The sequence below is a fragment of the Xyrauchen texanus genome, chromosome 40, assembly GCF_025860055.1.
Source record: "Xyrauchen texanus isolate HMW12.3.18 chromosome 40, RBS_HiC_50CHRs, whole genome shotgun sequence".
In the NCBI taxonomy this organism is placed as follows: domain Eukaryota; kingdom Metazoa; phylum Chordata; class Actinopteri; order Cypriniformes; family Catostomidae; genus Xyrauchen; species Xyrauchen texanus.
The window spans coordinates 7,602,246-7,616,607 of record NC_068315.1 but is presented as its reverse complement, the minus strand read 5'-3'; the positions used below and the strand labels follow the sequence as shown (position 1 = coordinate 7,616,607).

At 38.0% G+C, this 14,362-nt stretch overlaps 1 protein-coding gene across 5 annotated transcripts; it reads left to right on the top strand.

The window, feature by feature from the left end:
- Positions 1 to 2,202: 2,202 nt before the first annotated feature.
- On the top strand, positions 2,203 to 14,023 carry LOC127633446 (uncharacterized). Of its 5 annotated transcripts, none has more exons than XM_052112540.1 (16): positions 2,203 to 2,452; positions 3,291 to 3,395; positions 3,686 to 3,761; positions 4,787 to 4,943; positions 4,977 to 5,160; positions 6,764 to 6,822; positions 6,991 to 7,026; positions 10,014 to 10,066; positions 10,314 to 10,446; positions 10,598 to 10,815; positions 10,939 to 10,984; positions 11,207 to 11,272; positions 11,386 to 11,445; positions 11,526 to 11,614; positions 13,432 to 13,526; positions 13,655 to 14,023. In XM_052112540.1, exons 1-16 carry the CDS (start codon positions 2,218 to 2,220, stop codon positions 13,687 to 13,689), a joined length of 1,647 nt encoding a protein of 548 aa, XP_051968500.1. In that variant the 5' UTR covers positions 2,203 to 2,217; the 3' UTR covers positions 13,690 to 14,023. The 5 variants fall into 5 exon arrangements, with proteins under 5 accessions (XP_051968500.1, XP_051968503.1, XP_051968502.1 ...); XM_052112543.1 differs by having other exon boundaries at positions 5,115 to 5,160; positions 13,655 to 14,018; XM_052112542.1 differs by having other exon boundaries at positions 4,977 to 5,022; positions 13,655 to 14,018.
- Positions 14,024 to 14,362: the final 339 nt, after the last annotated feature.

Below are 14,362 nucleotides of genomic sequence, written 5' to 3'. Positions count from 1 at the left end.
CAACATTTCACTAAAGGAATTGTCAATAGTTTATATAAGAAAGAAAAATGCTATAACATTTTTTTATTGAAAATGTGCAGCTGTGACCATAAACCATAAGGTTTATTAAACCTTAGGGTTTATTTATATTTATTTGCTTACATACTGACAAATTCTATTTTTAAAATAACCAGTGTATGTGCTATACAGCTATATATGATGTCTTCACTGGCAATTGGCAACATTATTCCCCATGTAACCAGGCATAAACTAAGCTGTAATCATAATGAGAAAATTGTCATTGTCATTCTCATTTGAAATTCTAATTTAAAAAGCACAAGCTATGACTGATAATGCACTAGGGAATTTTTTTACCCTCATGCTTCAAATCCCTTTACAAAGGGAAATTGAAGGGGTTTATTTTAGCTGTATGTATTCAGATAAACTGCATTTTATCATACAATTGTGAACATAAGAACACAAACATCATCTGTTATGTCCTCTTTATTATGATAACCTACTCTAATTACCTTAATTCCTAGCTGACCATGATATTTATTCATGTATTTGTAAGTTTGTGAAGGTAATGGAGGAAGAATATATCTCTGGCCTTGTAAGTATGGCAGCAGCAGTAGCAACAACAACAATACAATACAAATTGTTGTATTTTCTTTTACAATAAAAAAAAAATATTATTATTAATTTACATTTATAGAACAAACCCAATTTCTTTCCATTTTTTTTTAGAGTGTTAGGCCTTTGGCAATGAGTAAATTCAATTAATTCATTTGTTAATGTGACAAAAGAAGAACCCACATATCTGACCTTGTAATTACAGCAATAATATTATAATAGCTGGATAAAAGTTGGCTTGACAAGTCTGGCCAGAAACTATGAAGTAGTTTTAAAATCTTGAAGTTTGAAGGATTTAAAGGGCATGCAGTCTGTCAGACAGATAGATAGACAGACAGACAGACAGACAGACAGATAGACAGACAGACAGACAGACAGACAGACAGATAGATAGATAGATAGATAGATAGATAGATAGATAAGCATTAATAACATGTTTTAGCACTTAGCTAGGTTTTGCTAGCATGTTTTAGCATATTGTTAGCATGTTGCTAGCATGTTTTAGTACTTAGCTATGTGTTGCTAGTGTAACAGGAGCCAGCTGGTAGATAGCTGTGCAGTGTGTAAACCTCACTCTCCTGACCTCAAGAGGAGCACTAGTGACTGATGCTAGAGGCTGTAGCCTTTAGCCTCCTTTTAGCGCTCCCACCTCCTATGCCGGAGACGCCGGTTCGAGTCCCATTCAGAGCGGGTCGACCAGTCCCGTCTACAATGGTGCCGTGACCCGGATTGTAGTTAGCTTTAGAGGGGGTGAGTGTAAAGGGAGCCAGCTGATAGATAGCTGTGCAATGTGTATAAACCTCACTCTCCTGACCTCAAGAGGCGCACTAGCGACTGACATTAGAGGCTATGCCTTTAGCCTCCTCGTTAGCGCGCTCGCCTCCCATGCCGGAGATGCTGGTTCAAATCCCGTATAGAGTGGGTAGAACAGGAGCGTGACACTAGCATGTTTTTGCATGTTACTAGCATTTTTCTAGCATGTTTAAGCACTTAGATACTTGGTTTCTAGGGTGAGCTTATTTGGTTGCTTGGCAGTAACCAGGGTGATACTCAAAAGGCTCCTTGCTAGCTTGATTCAAATGAGCCAACCCAGAAGTATAAACAGTGTTCTGGTGTAGGGATGTGTGTTTTGCTACTTGGTTGCTAGGGTGATCCCATCTGGTTGCTAGGCATTTCTAGGGTGATACTAACAAGGCTCCTTGCTTAGTGACCCAACCCGGAAGTCTCTACTATGTTCTGGTGCAGACTTGTGTTTTTTGCTACGTGGTTGCTAGGGTGATCCAATCTGGTTGCTAGGCAGTTACCAGGGTAATACTCAAAAGGCTCCTTGCTAGCTTGAGTCAAATGAAATGTCATGTAAGCTGGGTGCACTAAATGGTTGCTTGCAGACAGACAGGCAGACAGACAGACAGACAGACAAGCAGGCAGGCTGGCAGGAAGACAGAAAGACTGACAGACAGACAGACAGACAGATTTTTTGAGTGAAGAATTTAATAGGCTAAATCTGATGTGTAAATTCATTGAACTCAACAAGAGGGCGCCAGAGTCATCATAATTATGCATATTATCATATGAGACTTCACTGCACGCCATCAACCTACATTTATGACAGCACCTCTGAATGTGTTTTCAATTTCACTCATCAACCAGCCAGCCTTAAGAAAACAAGCCTCAAATGACGGGTTATTGATTTTTTTTTTAAAGGCGCACTTCAGCCTAGAGGAGCTCGATGAATGTCGCAGAATATGCGCTTATATTCGCGCAGACTCCAGACTCCAGCTCGAGCTGATCCCATTGACAATAATGCCGGCGAAAGACCCGCTAATTGAAACACTTAAAGGTAGGATATCCCAAAGAGTATATGATCATATGCATCTGCAAAGACTGTGTCTGGGCCTTCAATTTGAGGGGTTTTGTCTTATAGTTCAGCTGTTGCTCTCTTCGCTCAAAACTGAAGAGCTTGTGGTTGGTGGACTACCAGCGCTGCCAGTTGTTATGATGACTCAGGCTGAGACCGGCTACTTGTTTTTACACAATCAGACAACCTAAATTGAGTTAGTGAGGTTGGACGTGAGGCGTGGGGCGCGTTCACACAGGACGCGTACATGGTTTCCGTCTCCGTTATTTTTTTCTTTTAATTTTTGGTCTGTGCACACGTAGTAGAAGGACAATTTAGCCATTACGTCGCGTCCTGAAAGCGTTTTATTGCGATTATAAACGTTTCAAAAACGCCTTGTCCAAACAAGTGGCCGTTCAGACGTTTCGTGCAGGAGCGCCGCGTTTCTCCGTTTTTAGACGTCGTGTCATGGTAATAAAATAAGTTCAGCTGTTGAAAACGCGTATCGAGACACCTGCGTTCTCCTCTTTTCGTGGCGCTGCGTCTCTTTTTCTTTGCATAAGTTCGTGTTCGGTTGTGGACGGCCCCTGTTTTTCCGTTGCTCTCCGTGTAGCTGCAGTGACGCGCCGTCTTTAAAACGCGACGCTCATAGTAAAGAACGTGTCCTGTGTGAATGTGGAGGCAACACACACAGCTGGTGAGCTCCACGGCAACCAGGATGCCAACGATGCTGTTTTGTTGAGTTAATGATGCAGGTATTGTTCCAGCCATATCACGTAATCCTATTCACCATGACAGAAAAACAAATGTTAACCATCATCTGTACTGTTTTTATTCACAGTGTGCATTCTGAATTTAAAATTGGAGGGCACAGTGACTGACTCAAGCCTACACCTGGCATCGTGCTGTGAGTTCCTCGAACTCATACTGCGAAAGGGACTACAGCGTGAGCTCCACACACTAGCACATATAGTATTAGGCTACTCTCCAATACATAAACATGCATAAATGAGAACGCAAATCATCAGTTGTCACAAATTGCACACACAAGGGCCATTATATCATTGACTTTGCACACATTACGAGAAAAAAAAGAAAAGAAATACAAGATGATGTTTATTACAATCTACAGATAGTAAGGATGAAAAAAATAAATAAATAATAAAAGTGAATAAAATGATACTTTCATTTCTCTGTGTAATAAACAATGGTGCATATACTGTATAATGTTTTTAGAGCCCGTTCTCAGTCTGGCACATAGAGATTACTGGCATTGTTTTGAACAGCTTCTGCAGCATGACTCATGTGGCAGGTGAGATTGTAACTCTTAAAATCTGCCTTAACAGTTAAAGCTGAAGTGTCATTTTTTTCAATGTTAAAACACTTTCTCCTATCCCAGCTACACACACACATATATATATATATATATATATATATATATATATATATATATATATATATATATATATATATAAGTTGGCCATTTATTGGTTGATTTCCCTAAAAATGGAAACACTGAACTGTCTATTCAAACATTGAGCTATTTGTCTGAGCATGTTATTCGCTCTGCATATTTCCACGTACGTAACATTAATCGACTTTGTCCATCTCTTTCAGTAAAGAACACCACGATTCTTGTTCATGCTTTAGTAACTTCCCGTATTGATTATTGTAACGCTCTTTTTATATGGTCTTCTTTTTATGGTATCAAGACTTCTCTATAAACTCCAGCTAGTACAGAATTCAGCAGCACAAATTATATGCAGAACTCCTATAACTGTTCACATTACTCCCATATTATAATTCTTGCATTGGCTCTTGGTTTAATATCACATTGACTTTAAAATTCTTCTCCTTACATATAAGACACTTAATAATCTTGCCCCTTCATACTTATTTTACCTTCTTTAAATCCACACTCTTCCTCGCACTTTAAGATCTTCTTCCGCACTCACTCTTGTTCTCCCTCAAGTTCGCACAACATATATGGGGTCTAGAGCCTTTAGACATCTTCCCTTAAGACCCATCTTTTTAGGCAGGCTTTTAAGTGATTGCTTTTGTGTTTGTATTATGTCTGTTCAGGCTGAAAAAAAATGATTAATTGTTGTTTAATGTTGTTGTTTTGTTGTAAGGTGTCCTTGAGAGTCATGTAAGGCACCTATAAATAAAATTTATAATAATAATAATAATAAATGACACACTTCAGATACAAATATTTCTTGCAAGGTGATTTGTAGTTCAATTGTCTTATTAATATGCACACAGTCTGTACTCATTAAAATGAATGAGTAAATAAATGTGGCCTATCTGAGCAGAATTTTCTGTCTGTTCCTGAAGGTTGAGTTCCATCTCTTTGGCAGTACAACAGACTACAGCCTGCACCAAACTTACTAACTCTCAGGCCCGAGGACGCTTCTTCATACGCCTGATGCTGATGAGAAAAACTCTGGGAAATGTAGTAAAACATCTATTACACACAAACAGAGTAATAGAGGTTAGTGTACACGTCAGTGTCTTTTCATTGCAGTTGTATAGCCCATACATTGCTATTCTGAGAAATGAGGAGTTTGTGGGTGAGTTTCTGTATGTTTGTTTGTGTAAGGCCTTTTCAGTAATCACTTTTTGTGTGTACACAGATAATGAATGTCAGTTCTTTTCTTCGCAGTTGTATAGCCCATACATTGCTATTCTGAGAAATGAGGAGTTTGTGGGTGAGTTTCTGTATGTTTGTTTGTGTAAGTTTCTAGATGAGATTCGTAAAGCTAAATTGTTCAATTTCTGCGGCACTAGTGTCACCAAACAGAATTGCAAAAATATACATTGTTTTTCAAACCACTTTTCAAACACACCCTACCCCTACCCCCCATATGCATTTGATTGGTTGAGCCAATGTTGTTGTGTGGACCAAGAAGTTTTAGTGCTACCTTCAAGTAGACATAGAAATCTCCTACCTCTGTGATGGGTGGTTGTTACTATGATACAGGGCTATATATAGGCATAGGCAAACTAGGTTGTCGCGTAGGGCACCACCTACTGGGGGGCGCCAAAGTGTAGGCCGCCGCCACGCAACCCCAAACACCCCCCTCTCCCCAAAATTGCCTAAGGCACCAGAATTGTCTGAAATGGCCCTTTTTGGGAAACAATATGCAGAAGAAGCCAGACTCAAACAAACACACGAAGAAACATTACAAACGTTGGCAAAAGCTCTTTTTCTGTTATACCAGTAAAAAACGTGAATAAACCTGCATCACTTATACACAATATATATTTTTATAATTACTTAAAACAAACTGGGAAGGCTGAGTCATAAGTTGAGGGTCATATATAACAAATTAATATTTTTTAAAATAAATGACATTAGTCAATCATAGTTTTTTTCCATCTAGAGTTTCCCACATGTAAATACAACTTTGCTTGATCATTCATGTGCTTGGAACTTTTAATTATGATAAATCCGATTCCACTTGATGGGCACATAAATACCTAGAGAAGCTATCTGTTATCATAACCATTTATCTCTATGGCAGTTCTCAGCTAGCGTACGGTTAACTGAAGCATGCAAAATGGAGGCTACCCTCTTTGCTCAAGGGTGCTCAGTTCTGGGATCGGGTACAATATGACTGATCAATCGTCAATAACGACAGATAGGGAAATATGTAGGCCATATGACGCCTCTACAAGCCCTTCAAAAGCAATCTGTCACTAGCAAAAAAAATTCTATAATGTAATGAAACGTTTTGATAGAAATGTTTCTCGGGAAAACAAGGCTACTTTTGAATGGCTGTCAGTGGAGAAACATGCTTTTTGAAATCATAGTGTGCAGTTACATTTACATTTATGCATTTGGCAGAATCCAAATCGACTTACAGTGCACTTATTACAGGGACAATCCCCAAAGAGCAAACTGGAGTTAAGTGCCTTGCTCAAGGACACAATGGTGGTGGCTGTTGGGATCAAACTGGCAACCTTCTGCTTACCAGTTCTGTGCTTTAACCCACTACGCCACCACCACTCCTGCATCTACGAGCAAGGGCTATCAGGGACCTACTGACTACTAACCAGCTAATTCTGTCCTGACCCTCTAAGCTGGACAGGCCGCTAAAATGAACAGTCAACACTGCCAAAGTGATGCAGTGTTTACAGTTTTCCAGGAAATTAACCTTCGAATGTCTTAGTTTAAGAGGTCTGTGCAAAATCAGCTGGGATAGGAAAAAGTAATTTAACACTGAAAAAGTTACACCGTTCAGCTTTATGCAGTAAGACATCCTACTGTGCGTTTGCCATAATTAACATATTTTAACTGTCTCCAAACAGAACCATTTCTCTCACTGTCTATGGTATTGTCAGAAATGGATTTTAAGCTTAGTATTGAGGTATGTATGAACCATAATGCTAAACCTCTGCGTTTGCTAAAGGCTTTTCTATGTTTTGTGTTCAGTGACGTTACCATCTGTTTCTGTATGTTGGCATCCTTTTGAAAACAATGTCAATGTCATGCAATGATATGATTGGACATTTCCTCTCTTTAACTTTCATGTCAGAACTGCAGCTTCCTGGATGAAAGCTGGCTGCTACCGGTATGAATTCAATGATCTGGCACATTTAAAGGAATATTCCTGGTTCAATGCATGTTAAGCTCAACTAACAGTATTTGCGGTATAATGTTGATTACCACAAATTATTTTGACTAGCCCCGTGTTTATCAAAACAAAGGGCAATCAAATGGGATCAAAATACCGTCAAAAGTATTGTGGTCACAGATCCAAAATAATAAGCACAGATCAAAAAATATAAACACATTTATAATATGCTGCAAAAAAACAACAGAAAAATTAAAGCAAAGTCATCAGAACTGCAAACAAAATCATGTTTTCCTTGGTTATATTACTGTTTTTTGTGCCTTCTGACAATTTTGCTCATATTTAAACAAATTTGTACGCTTATGCTGTAGTTTTCTTTGCTTTTGTTTCCAAGTTCTACGCTTGGTTTTCCAAAACTTATGAGTAGATTTTCATCTAAATCTGGGGGCGTATTGTGTCCCTATTGGTCCACAGGTCTTGATCGACAGCTCCTCCTCTAGCCAATCATTCGAAGAGGGGAGGTGACGTCACTCTGCTGCTGCTCAATATTATATTATTTGTGGTTGATAGATACGCTGCTTGTGTCTGTTTTGAGTATTTTCTGCCAGCTCTAGGAAACAATGTTTTGTCCGAGTAGTCCATTATCATAGTCCGTTAGCACGTGTATCGAGTTAGCTAAATTTAGTGAGCAGAGTTTTGATTTAGGCATTATTAAAATTTTTGGGGGATTTTCTCCCAAATCTGGAATGCCCAGTTCCCAATGCGCTCTATGTCCTCGTGGTGGCTTAGTGACTCGCCTCAATCCAGGTGGCAGAGGACAAATCTCAGTTGCCTCACGAGTTCATGGCTACATGTAGTTTCTTTTTCCACAATTCTGCAGCGAAATCAGAAACAAGTGACCAAGCGTCCGCACGTCAATAAATAATGCTATAAAGTTGGCTTGATGTTCTTTATTCAAAAATAGTCACAAATTAGGCATTATTTAAGACTTCCTGGTTTGTAGGTTATTGGCTGCATATCTAAAAAAATAAAAAAAATGGCTGGGTTGGTGTGGATGTTTGATGCATGTTTTTACTAGCTGTACCAATGTTAGTCACGAGTTCAGAACCCAAGTTGATCCGCTTTTCCATGAAATAAAATCCAGATCCCGACACAAGGCCTATTACTATACTGATGAATATATAAATGCTTACATATAATTTCTAAAATATATATTGACATTTTATTTTTATTATATCAAAAATAAAAAAGGTGTGCATTATTACTGACACCTACATGCACACTTTGGAGTTGGTTTTATGCCTGTAAGTAATTTGCTTCAAATGTTACTGAAGTAGTGTACTCTATGTTATGGAAATGTTTGTAAATGTTTTGGATATGTATGCTCCAATGTTTCCTGTATCTTTAGAGATGGTCCCTTTGTGACTATTTGTAAATAAAGAACATCAAGCCAACTTTATTGAATTATTTATTGATGTGGGGACACTTAGTCACTTGTTTCTGATTTCACTGCAGTATCGTGGAAAAAGAAACTACATGTAGCCAGTTCTGAACTCACGACTACAACTCGAAAGGCAACAACTCCCGAGGCAACTGAGATTTGTCCTCCGCCACCTGGATTGAGGCGAGTCGCTAAACCACCACGAGGACTTAAAGCGCATTGGGAATTGGGCATTCCAGATTTGGGAGAAAAGGGGAGAAAAAAAATATGCCTAAACTAAAACTCTGCTAACTAAATTCAGCTAACTCGATACACGTGTTAACGGACTATGATAATGGCCTTCTCGGACAACACTTTGTTTCCTAGAGCTGGCAGAAAATACTCAAAACAGACACAAGCAGCGTATCTATCAACCACAAATAATATGATATTGAGCAGCAGCCGTTGGAGTTGCATTTGAGTGACGTCACCTCCCCTCTTCGAATGATTGGCTAGAGGAGGAGCTGTCGATCATGAACTAGTGGACCAATAGGGACACAATACGCCCCCAGATTTAGATGAAAATCTACTCACAAGTTTTGGAAAATTAAGCGTAGAACTTGGAAACAAAAGCAAAGAAAACTACAGCATAAGCGTACAATTTTTTTTAAATATGAGCAAAATTGTCAGAAGGCACAAAAAACAGTAATATAACCAAGGAAAACATGATTTTGTTTGCAATTCTGATGACTTTGCTTTAATTTTTCTGTTGTTGTTGTTGTTTTTTTGCAGCATATTATAAATGTGTTCATTTATTTTTGATTCATGCTTGTTATTTATTGATCTGTGCTAATTATTTTAATCTGCGCTTTTTAATTATTTTTGCACTTATTATTTTTTTATTTGAGTGTATTATTTTTTGATTCACACTTATTGTTTTGATTCACACTTATTATTTTTGGATAGGTGACCGCAATAATTTTTACGGGATTTTGATCCTATACAAACATCCTAGACACAGTGAGGCACTTACAATGGAAGTGAATGGGGCCAATCTTTACACATCAAAATACACATTGTTTGAAAAGTATAGTTACAAGACCTAAACTTTATTTGTGTTAACTCGATATTAGTGAGGTAAAATTGCTTACTAACCTTATCTGTGTGAAGTTATGGCCAATACTGGGATCACAGGGTGACATTGTAATGGAAACAAAGTGGTAATATTGGGGTTAACTATACACACATACGGTTAGTACGTGATTTTATCACACTAAAATCATGTTAACATGTATAATATTTATGTCTTGTGGCTATATCTTTGAAACTTTTATTTTAGTGTTTATTGACTGGCCCCATTATGTGACTTACTGTAACCATGATTTTTGCTTTTTTTAAATAAACGAAGGACGAGTTGAATCTTAACTGGAATTTAACTTTTAGTTGAATGTATATAGGTATGTGCAAATGCTGTTAATAGACCCCAACTATTCCTTTAATTTGGCTGTTTCGGCATGAAGATGTAATGTTGAACTGCATGTTGCAAACCTTGCTTGTGTTTTAGGTTTGTGAAATCTATGAGACTGTTCCATGTCGAGAGTTGGGGGTGGTGCTCAGGTTAGCATGTTGTTCCAATTCTGAATTCTGGATTTATTTAACTTATTAGAGATTGTGTAGATATTAGTTATTTTTACAAACATTCTAATCCTCTTTTTGCTATTAGTGTTGAGAAAACACAAGGCTTATACATTGGTACAAAAGTCTTTTACACAATACAGATATACAAATTACTTAGAATTTGTAATGCATTCCAATGTCATATTATATATTATAATTAAATAGTAATAATCTTTCTCTCTTAAAGGTACCTAGATGGACGTGTGTTTGTGTTTGACTTGCTTCAGGGTAGTCAAGCTCAGGTGGATATGTTTGCAGAGCCTGGTGACATCATTGATGAAATCAATGGAATATCATTAAGGAATGCTAGCAATGGACAGGTCAGCAGAATCATGACCCAGATAATGTACTGCATGACCCTACATACTGGCATACCCCAAATTTTCATTTTGGGGTAAACTGTTACTTTAAATTAAAATATGCATTATAGAGCTCAAGATATTTCTAACATGCCACACACTTTTTCCAAAGGCAGGTGTGGTTCTTTCTAAGTTAAAGGGTCAGCCGCTTTCCATTCGTCTGATACGTTGGAGAGGAGGAGATGGATCCATCTACCAGCCTTTGGTCAAACACTTACGACAACTCAAACAGGAAAAACCATCTCTTCAGTTTGGCCCAAAACCAGCCTCTCACCAGGATAGAACTGTGGGTCAGAGGAAAGGCCAGACGCAGTGTGTGAAAGACGGCAGGTAAACAAGCGGACCCATTGAATTTACTCTCAATAAAGATGACATGTGTGTTTGCAACTGTATTATTCTCAAATACCATAAACAGCCTCAGCTTGTAACTGTTTGATCATGTTTTATTAACAGGATCCTGTATGCCGTGCACCTCCTAGGAAAAGCAAACATAGGAATGGTAGTTGTGTAAACTTCTCTTTTTGTGGTGCTCCTGCTTGGCTTTAATCCATACATGTGTATTTTTGTATTAAAGTGAATAACTGATCCTAAAATCATACTTATTTTGACAAGAACCCATGTTGTGCACATTTTACAATGTAAAAACAGTTGTACACTATTAAAAGTGAACTAGATCCAATGCAAATATTGAATATTAACGTTACTTTTCTTTCATTTTAAGTATGGAGGTAAGGAGGTGTTGCAGCATGCCATTCCTGCTGTCATGGAGAGCAAACAGGCAAGAAAGGTATTTAAAATTGCATTTTATTTGCAATTGAGCAAGTGAGTTTTCATACATAAGCTAGTCTTGACACCTATATTTAATTTTCATGCATGCTTTCTGGTTTTGATGTTGGATAGGAAGTACTGCTGGATGTAAAGGAGACTCACCTTACCTGCACTGATAAGACCAATAAGCAGGTTTGTATTATACATTTTTGCATGAGAATAACTGGTGGAAAGTAAAGAATAATTAAGACAGTGTCAATCTTTTCAAACAGGAGCTGTTTCAACACCACTTCCCAGAGATATCATGTGTTGGAAGGTTTGGAAGCCAACCTGATTTGACCATTTTTGCTTTTTGTGTATTGTAAGTATCTTGAGAAATTGTTGTATAATAAACGTCTGTTCATATACTATATACTTGCTTTAAAGGGTAACTAAACCCCTGCTCAGAGTCTGACTCCACCCACTAGCAATATTTGAAAAATGCTCGAAAAGTGGGCAGACCCCAGCGGGGATAGAGGGGACGAACCGAGGGCGGGGCTGAGCGGGGGGACGTGCATCTGAGACCCGTAGTGACAGATTAATTGACAGCTGCTGTCAGACTCTAAAATGGAGAGTGACTGGAGTGACGCAAGTAGCTTTGCCACGGAGCGGTCTTTTGAAATCGAGGACCTTTCTCCCCCACCTTCACCTGAAGTGGAGGATGGTGAATTTTCTGTGGACACAGGGCCGGAGCCATATCAATTCGAGCTGCTGGCTCAAACTGCGGGTTTAACTCCCTGTTGAGCATCCGAGTGCGCATTCACCTTCACTCGCGTGCAGGAAAAACAAACGAAACGCTGTTCAGTGATGTTTATCCTTTTAGCAGGATTTTTATTTAGCAAGCTTCACTTGAACATAACATCAGTTAGCTGTTCTCTCAACTTAGAAGAATGTGACGTAAAGCGTAACGTCATCATGTACAAAACCGTATACCTCCAAATAAAACTATACAGGTAGTCAATACCGTAATACAATGTATAAGGGTGCAATACGTTTAACACTCCCGCATCGCGAGCGCGCGTTTGTCGACCCCAGAGGATTAACTTTAGCCTAACCATAAATTGTGATTCAAATATATATGATCACTCACCTCAAGACGCCGCTGAGGTGGTGGAGTCCATGCAGGAGGAGCAGTGTTTGGCACTGCGTCGCTTTTCAGCGCGAGCTGTTTGGAGAAGCCCATTTCCACCTCCATTGCGTTGGAGAAGCAATCCCGCGTAAAATGCAGTTTGCACACTCCTCCAGCTCTAGGCGGGAACTCGCGGTCTTCCAGAACAAGGACGTGCAACCCCTGGCGCCTAATTTCCAAGTCTGCTGGAAAGCTATACAGTCCAGAAACACTACACCTACGTACCATCCTGACCACTGTACTAAATACAGATAATCTACGCTAACTTGAAGCTATCCTAACTGACGCAATACTATGCTACTAACTAACTATGCTTCTAACAATACTACACTAACAAATATGCTAATTAACTACCTAGGCTACACGAAATAATCTAAATAACTATATAAATGCTATGCTAAATAGATGCTAAAATACTCTATCCTGATCGTTTTCAATACTCGCAATTCCAACTCCTGACTCGCTACAGTGGTTTTGACGAAATGAGATGGTTTTTATACTGCCATGGCGTAGTCGACTAAGGGTGAGCTGGAACCTGCTTACATCAGCTGTCACCACTTACGTCACGAAGTACCGCAAACAGCCAATAGGAAAATTCAACTGCAGTAGCCACCGTTCAACCTGAAGAGGGCAGCACTCAGACGTTTTTGCACCATATATTGTAGAATTAAAACACTTTATACACAAATGTCAAAAAAATTACTTGAATTAATGACCAGTACTAATAAAGCCCCATTCTTACAGATCATTAACTAAAAAAAGTTGGTTTAGGGTTTAGTTACCCTTTAATGAGGTGCTAGGCCTGCTGTTTCATGCCGTGTTGAATCCTTTTTAGCGTAAAGTGATATGGTGTTTGAATTTTAATAAATGGCAAGCAAATTATAAGACTGATTTATCTGCATTCCATTTGCTTATATATGATATATCCTTCCAGACTTTGGACAGGCTTAGTGTTTTTGTACTTGGCATTTACTTTTTGTTAAATGTTAGCAATGCATTGCCTGTTTCAGAGATCCACCACAAGCGGGCAGACCAGCAGGCTTCTGTTGTGTGGTCCTACAGGCTGCCACAAGTAGTGAATGTGAAGAAATTGTTAACCGTATAGGTAAGTCTGGTACCACCATAATTCACAGGTTTAATATAATGAAAGGATGACAAATCATGCCAACCCTCATTTAGTTAATTTTTCATTTTCTATATATATATTTATTCTTTATTTTTATATCCTCACAGCTGCTGGGTTCAAACACACAGAATGGTTTGTATGAAAAACCTCAACACTTGAGTGGACTGAAGATCTAATGAAGTTTACATGTGTTTATAAAGAAAATATATGCTATTGATTGTATTAGCATTTATGACATAAGAATATTCTAAAAACGTAATAGCCTGTGCAATATTATTTTGATTGAAATACATAAAAGACAGAGCCAATGTTGTCTTTTTTGTTCCAGTCAAGATTGTATGTAAAAAAAAAAAAAGAACCTGGATTATTTTTGTCTGTTTTAATAATAATACACAAGCATTTTAAAACACTTTAAAACAAATCACCTCTAAAATAAGAGTATGCAGTGGGGTCTAAAAGTCCTGAAACAGATTTAAAATCCAAGATTTTTTTTATGAAATTAAACAAAGTTATATTTACTGTATTTCTTTATGTATTGACAAAATAAAACAAATAAATGTTATGATCCTGCACTAAAGAAATATTCTGCTTTATTTCTAGATTCCATTTTCCATTTCAGCTCGAAAGCATGCTGCCATTTAAGCAAAAGGGGGACAAACTATTTTTTATGCTAATTTCAATTGACATTTTCACTCAAATTGTCATGCCAATAATAACATTTGTAATGAAAAATAAAAATAAAATTGCAAACATAACATTTTTATTAATTATTTAAAAATTAGTTACATTATTACAGTTATTTAATATTAAAATAA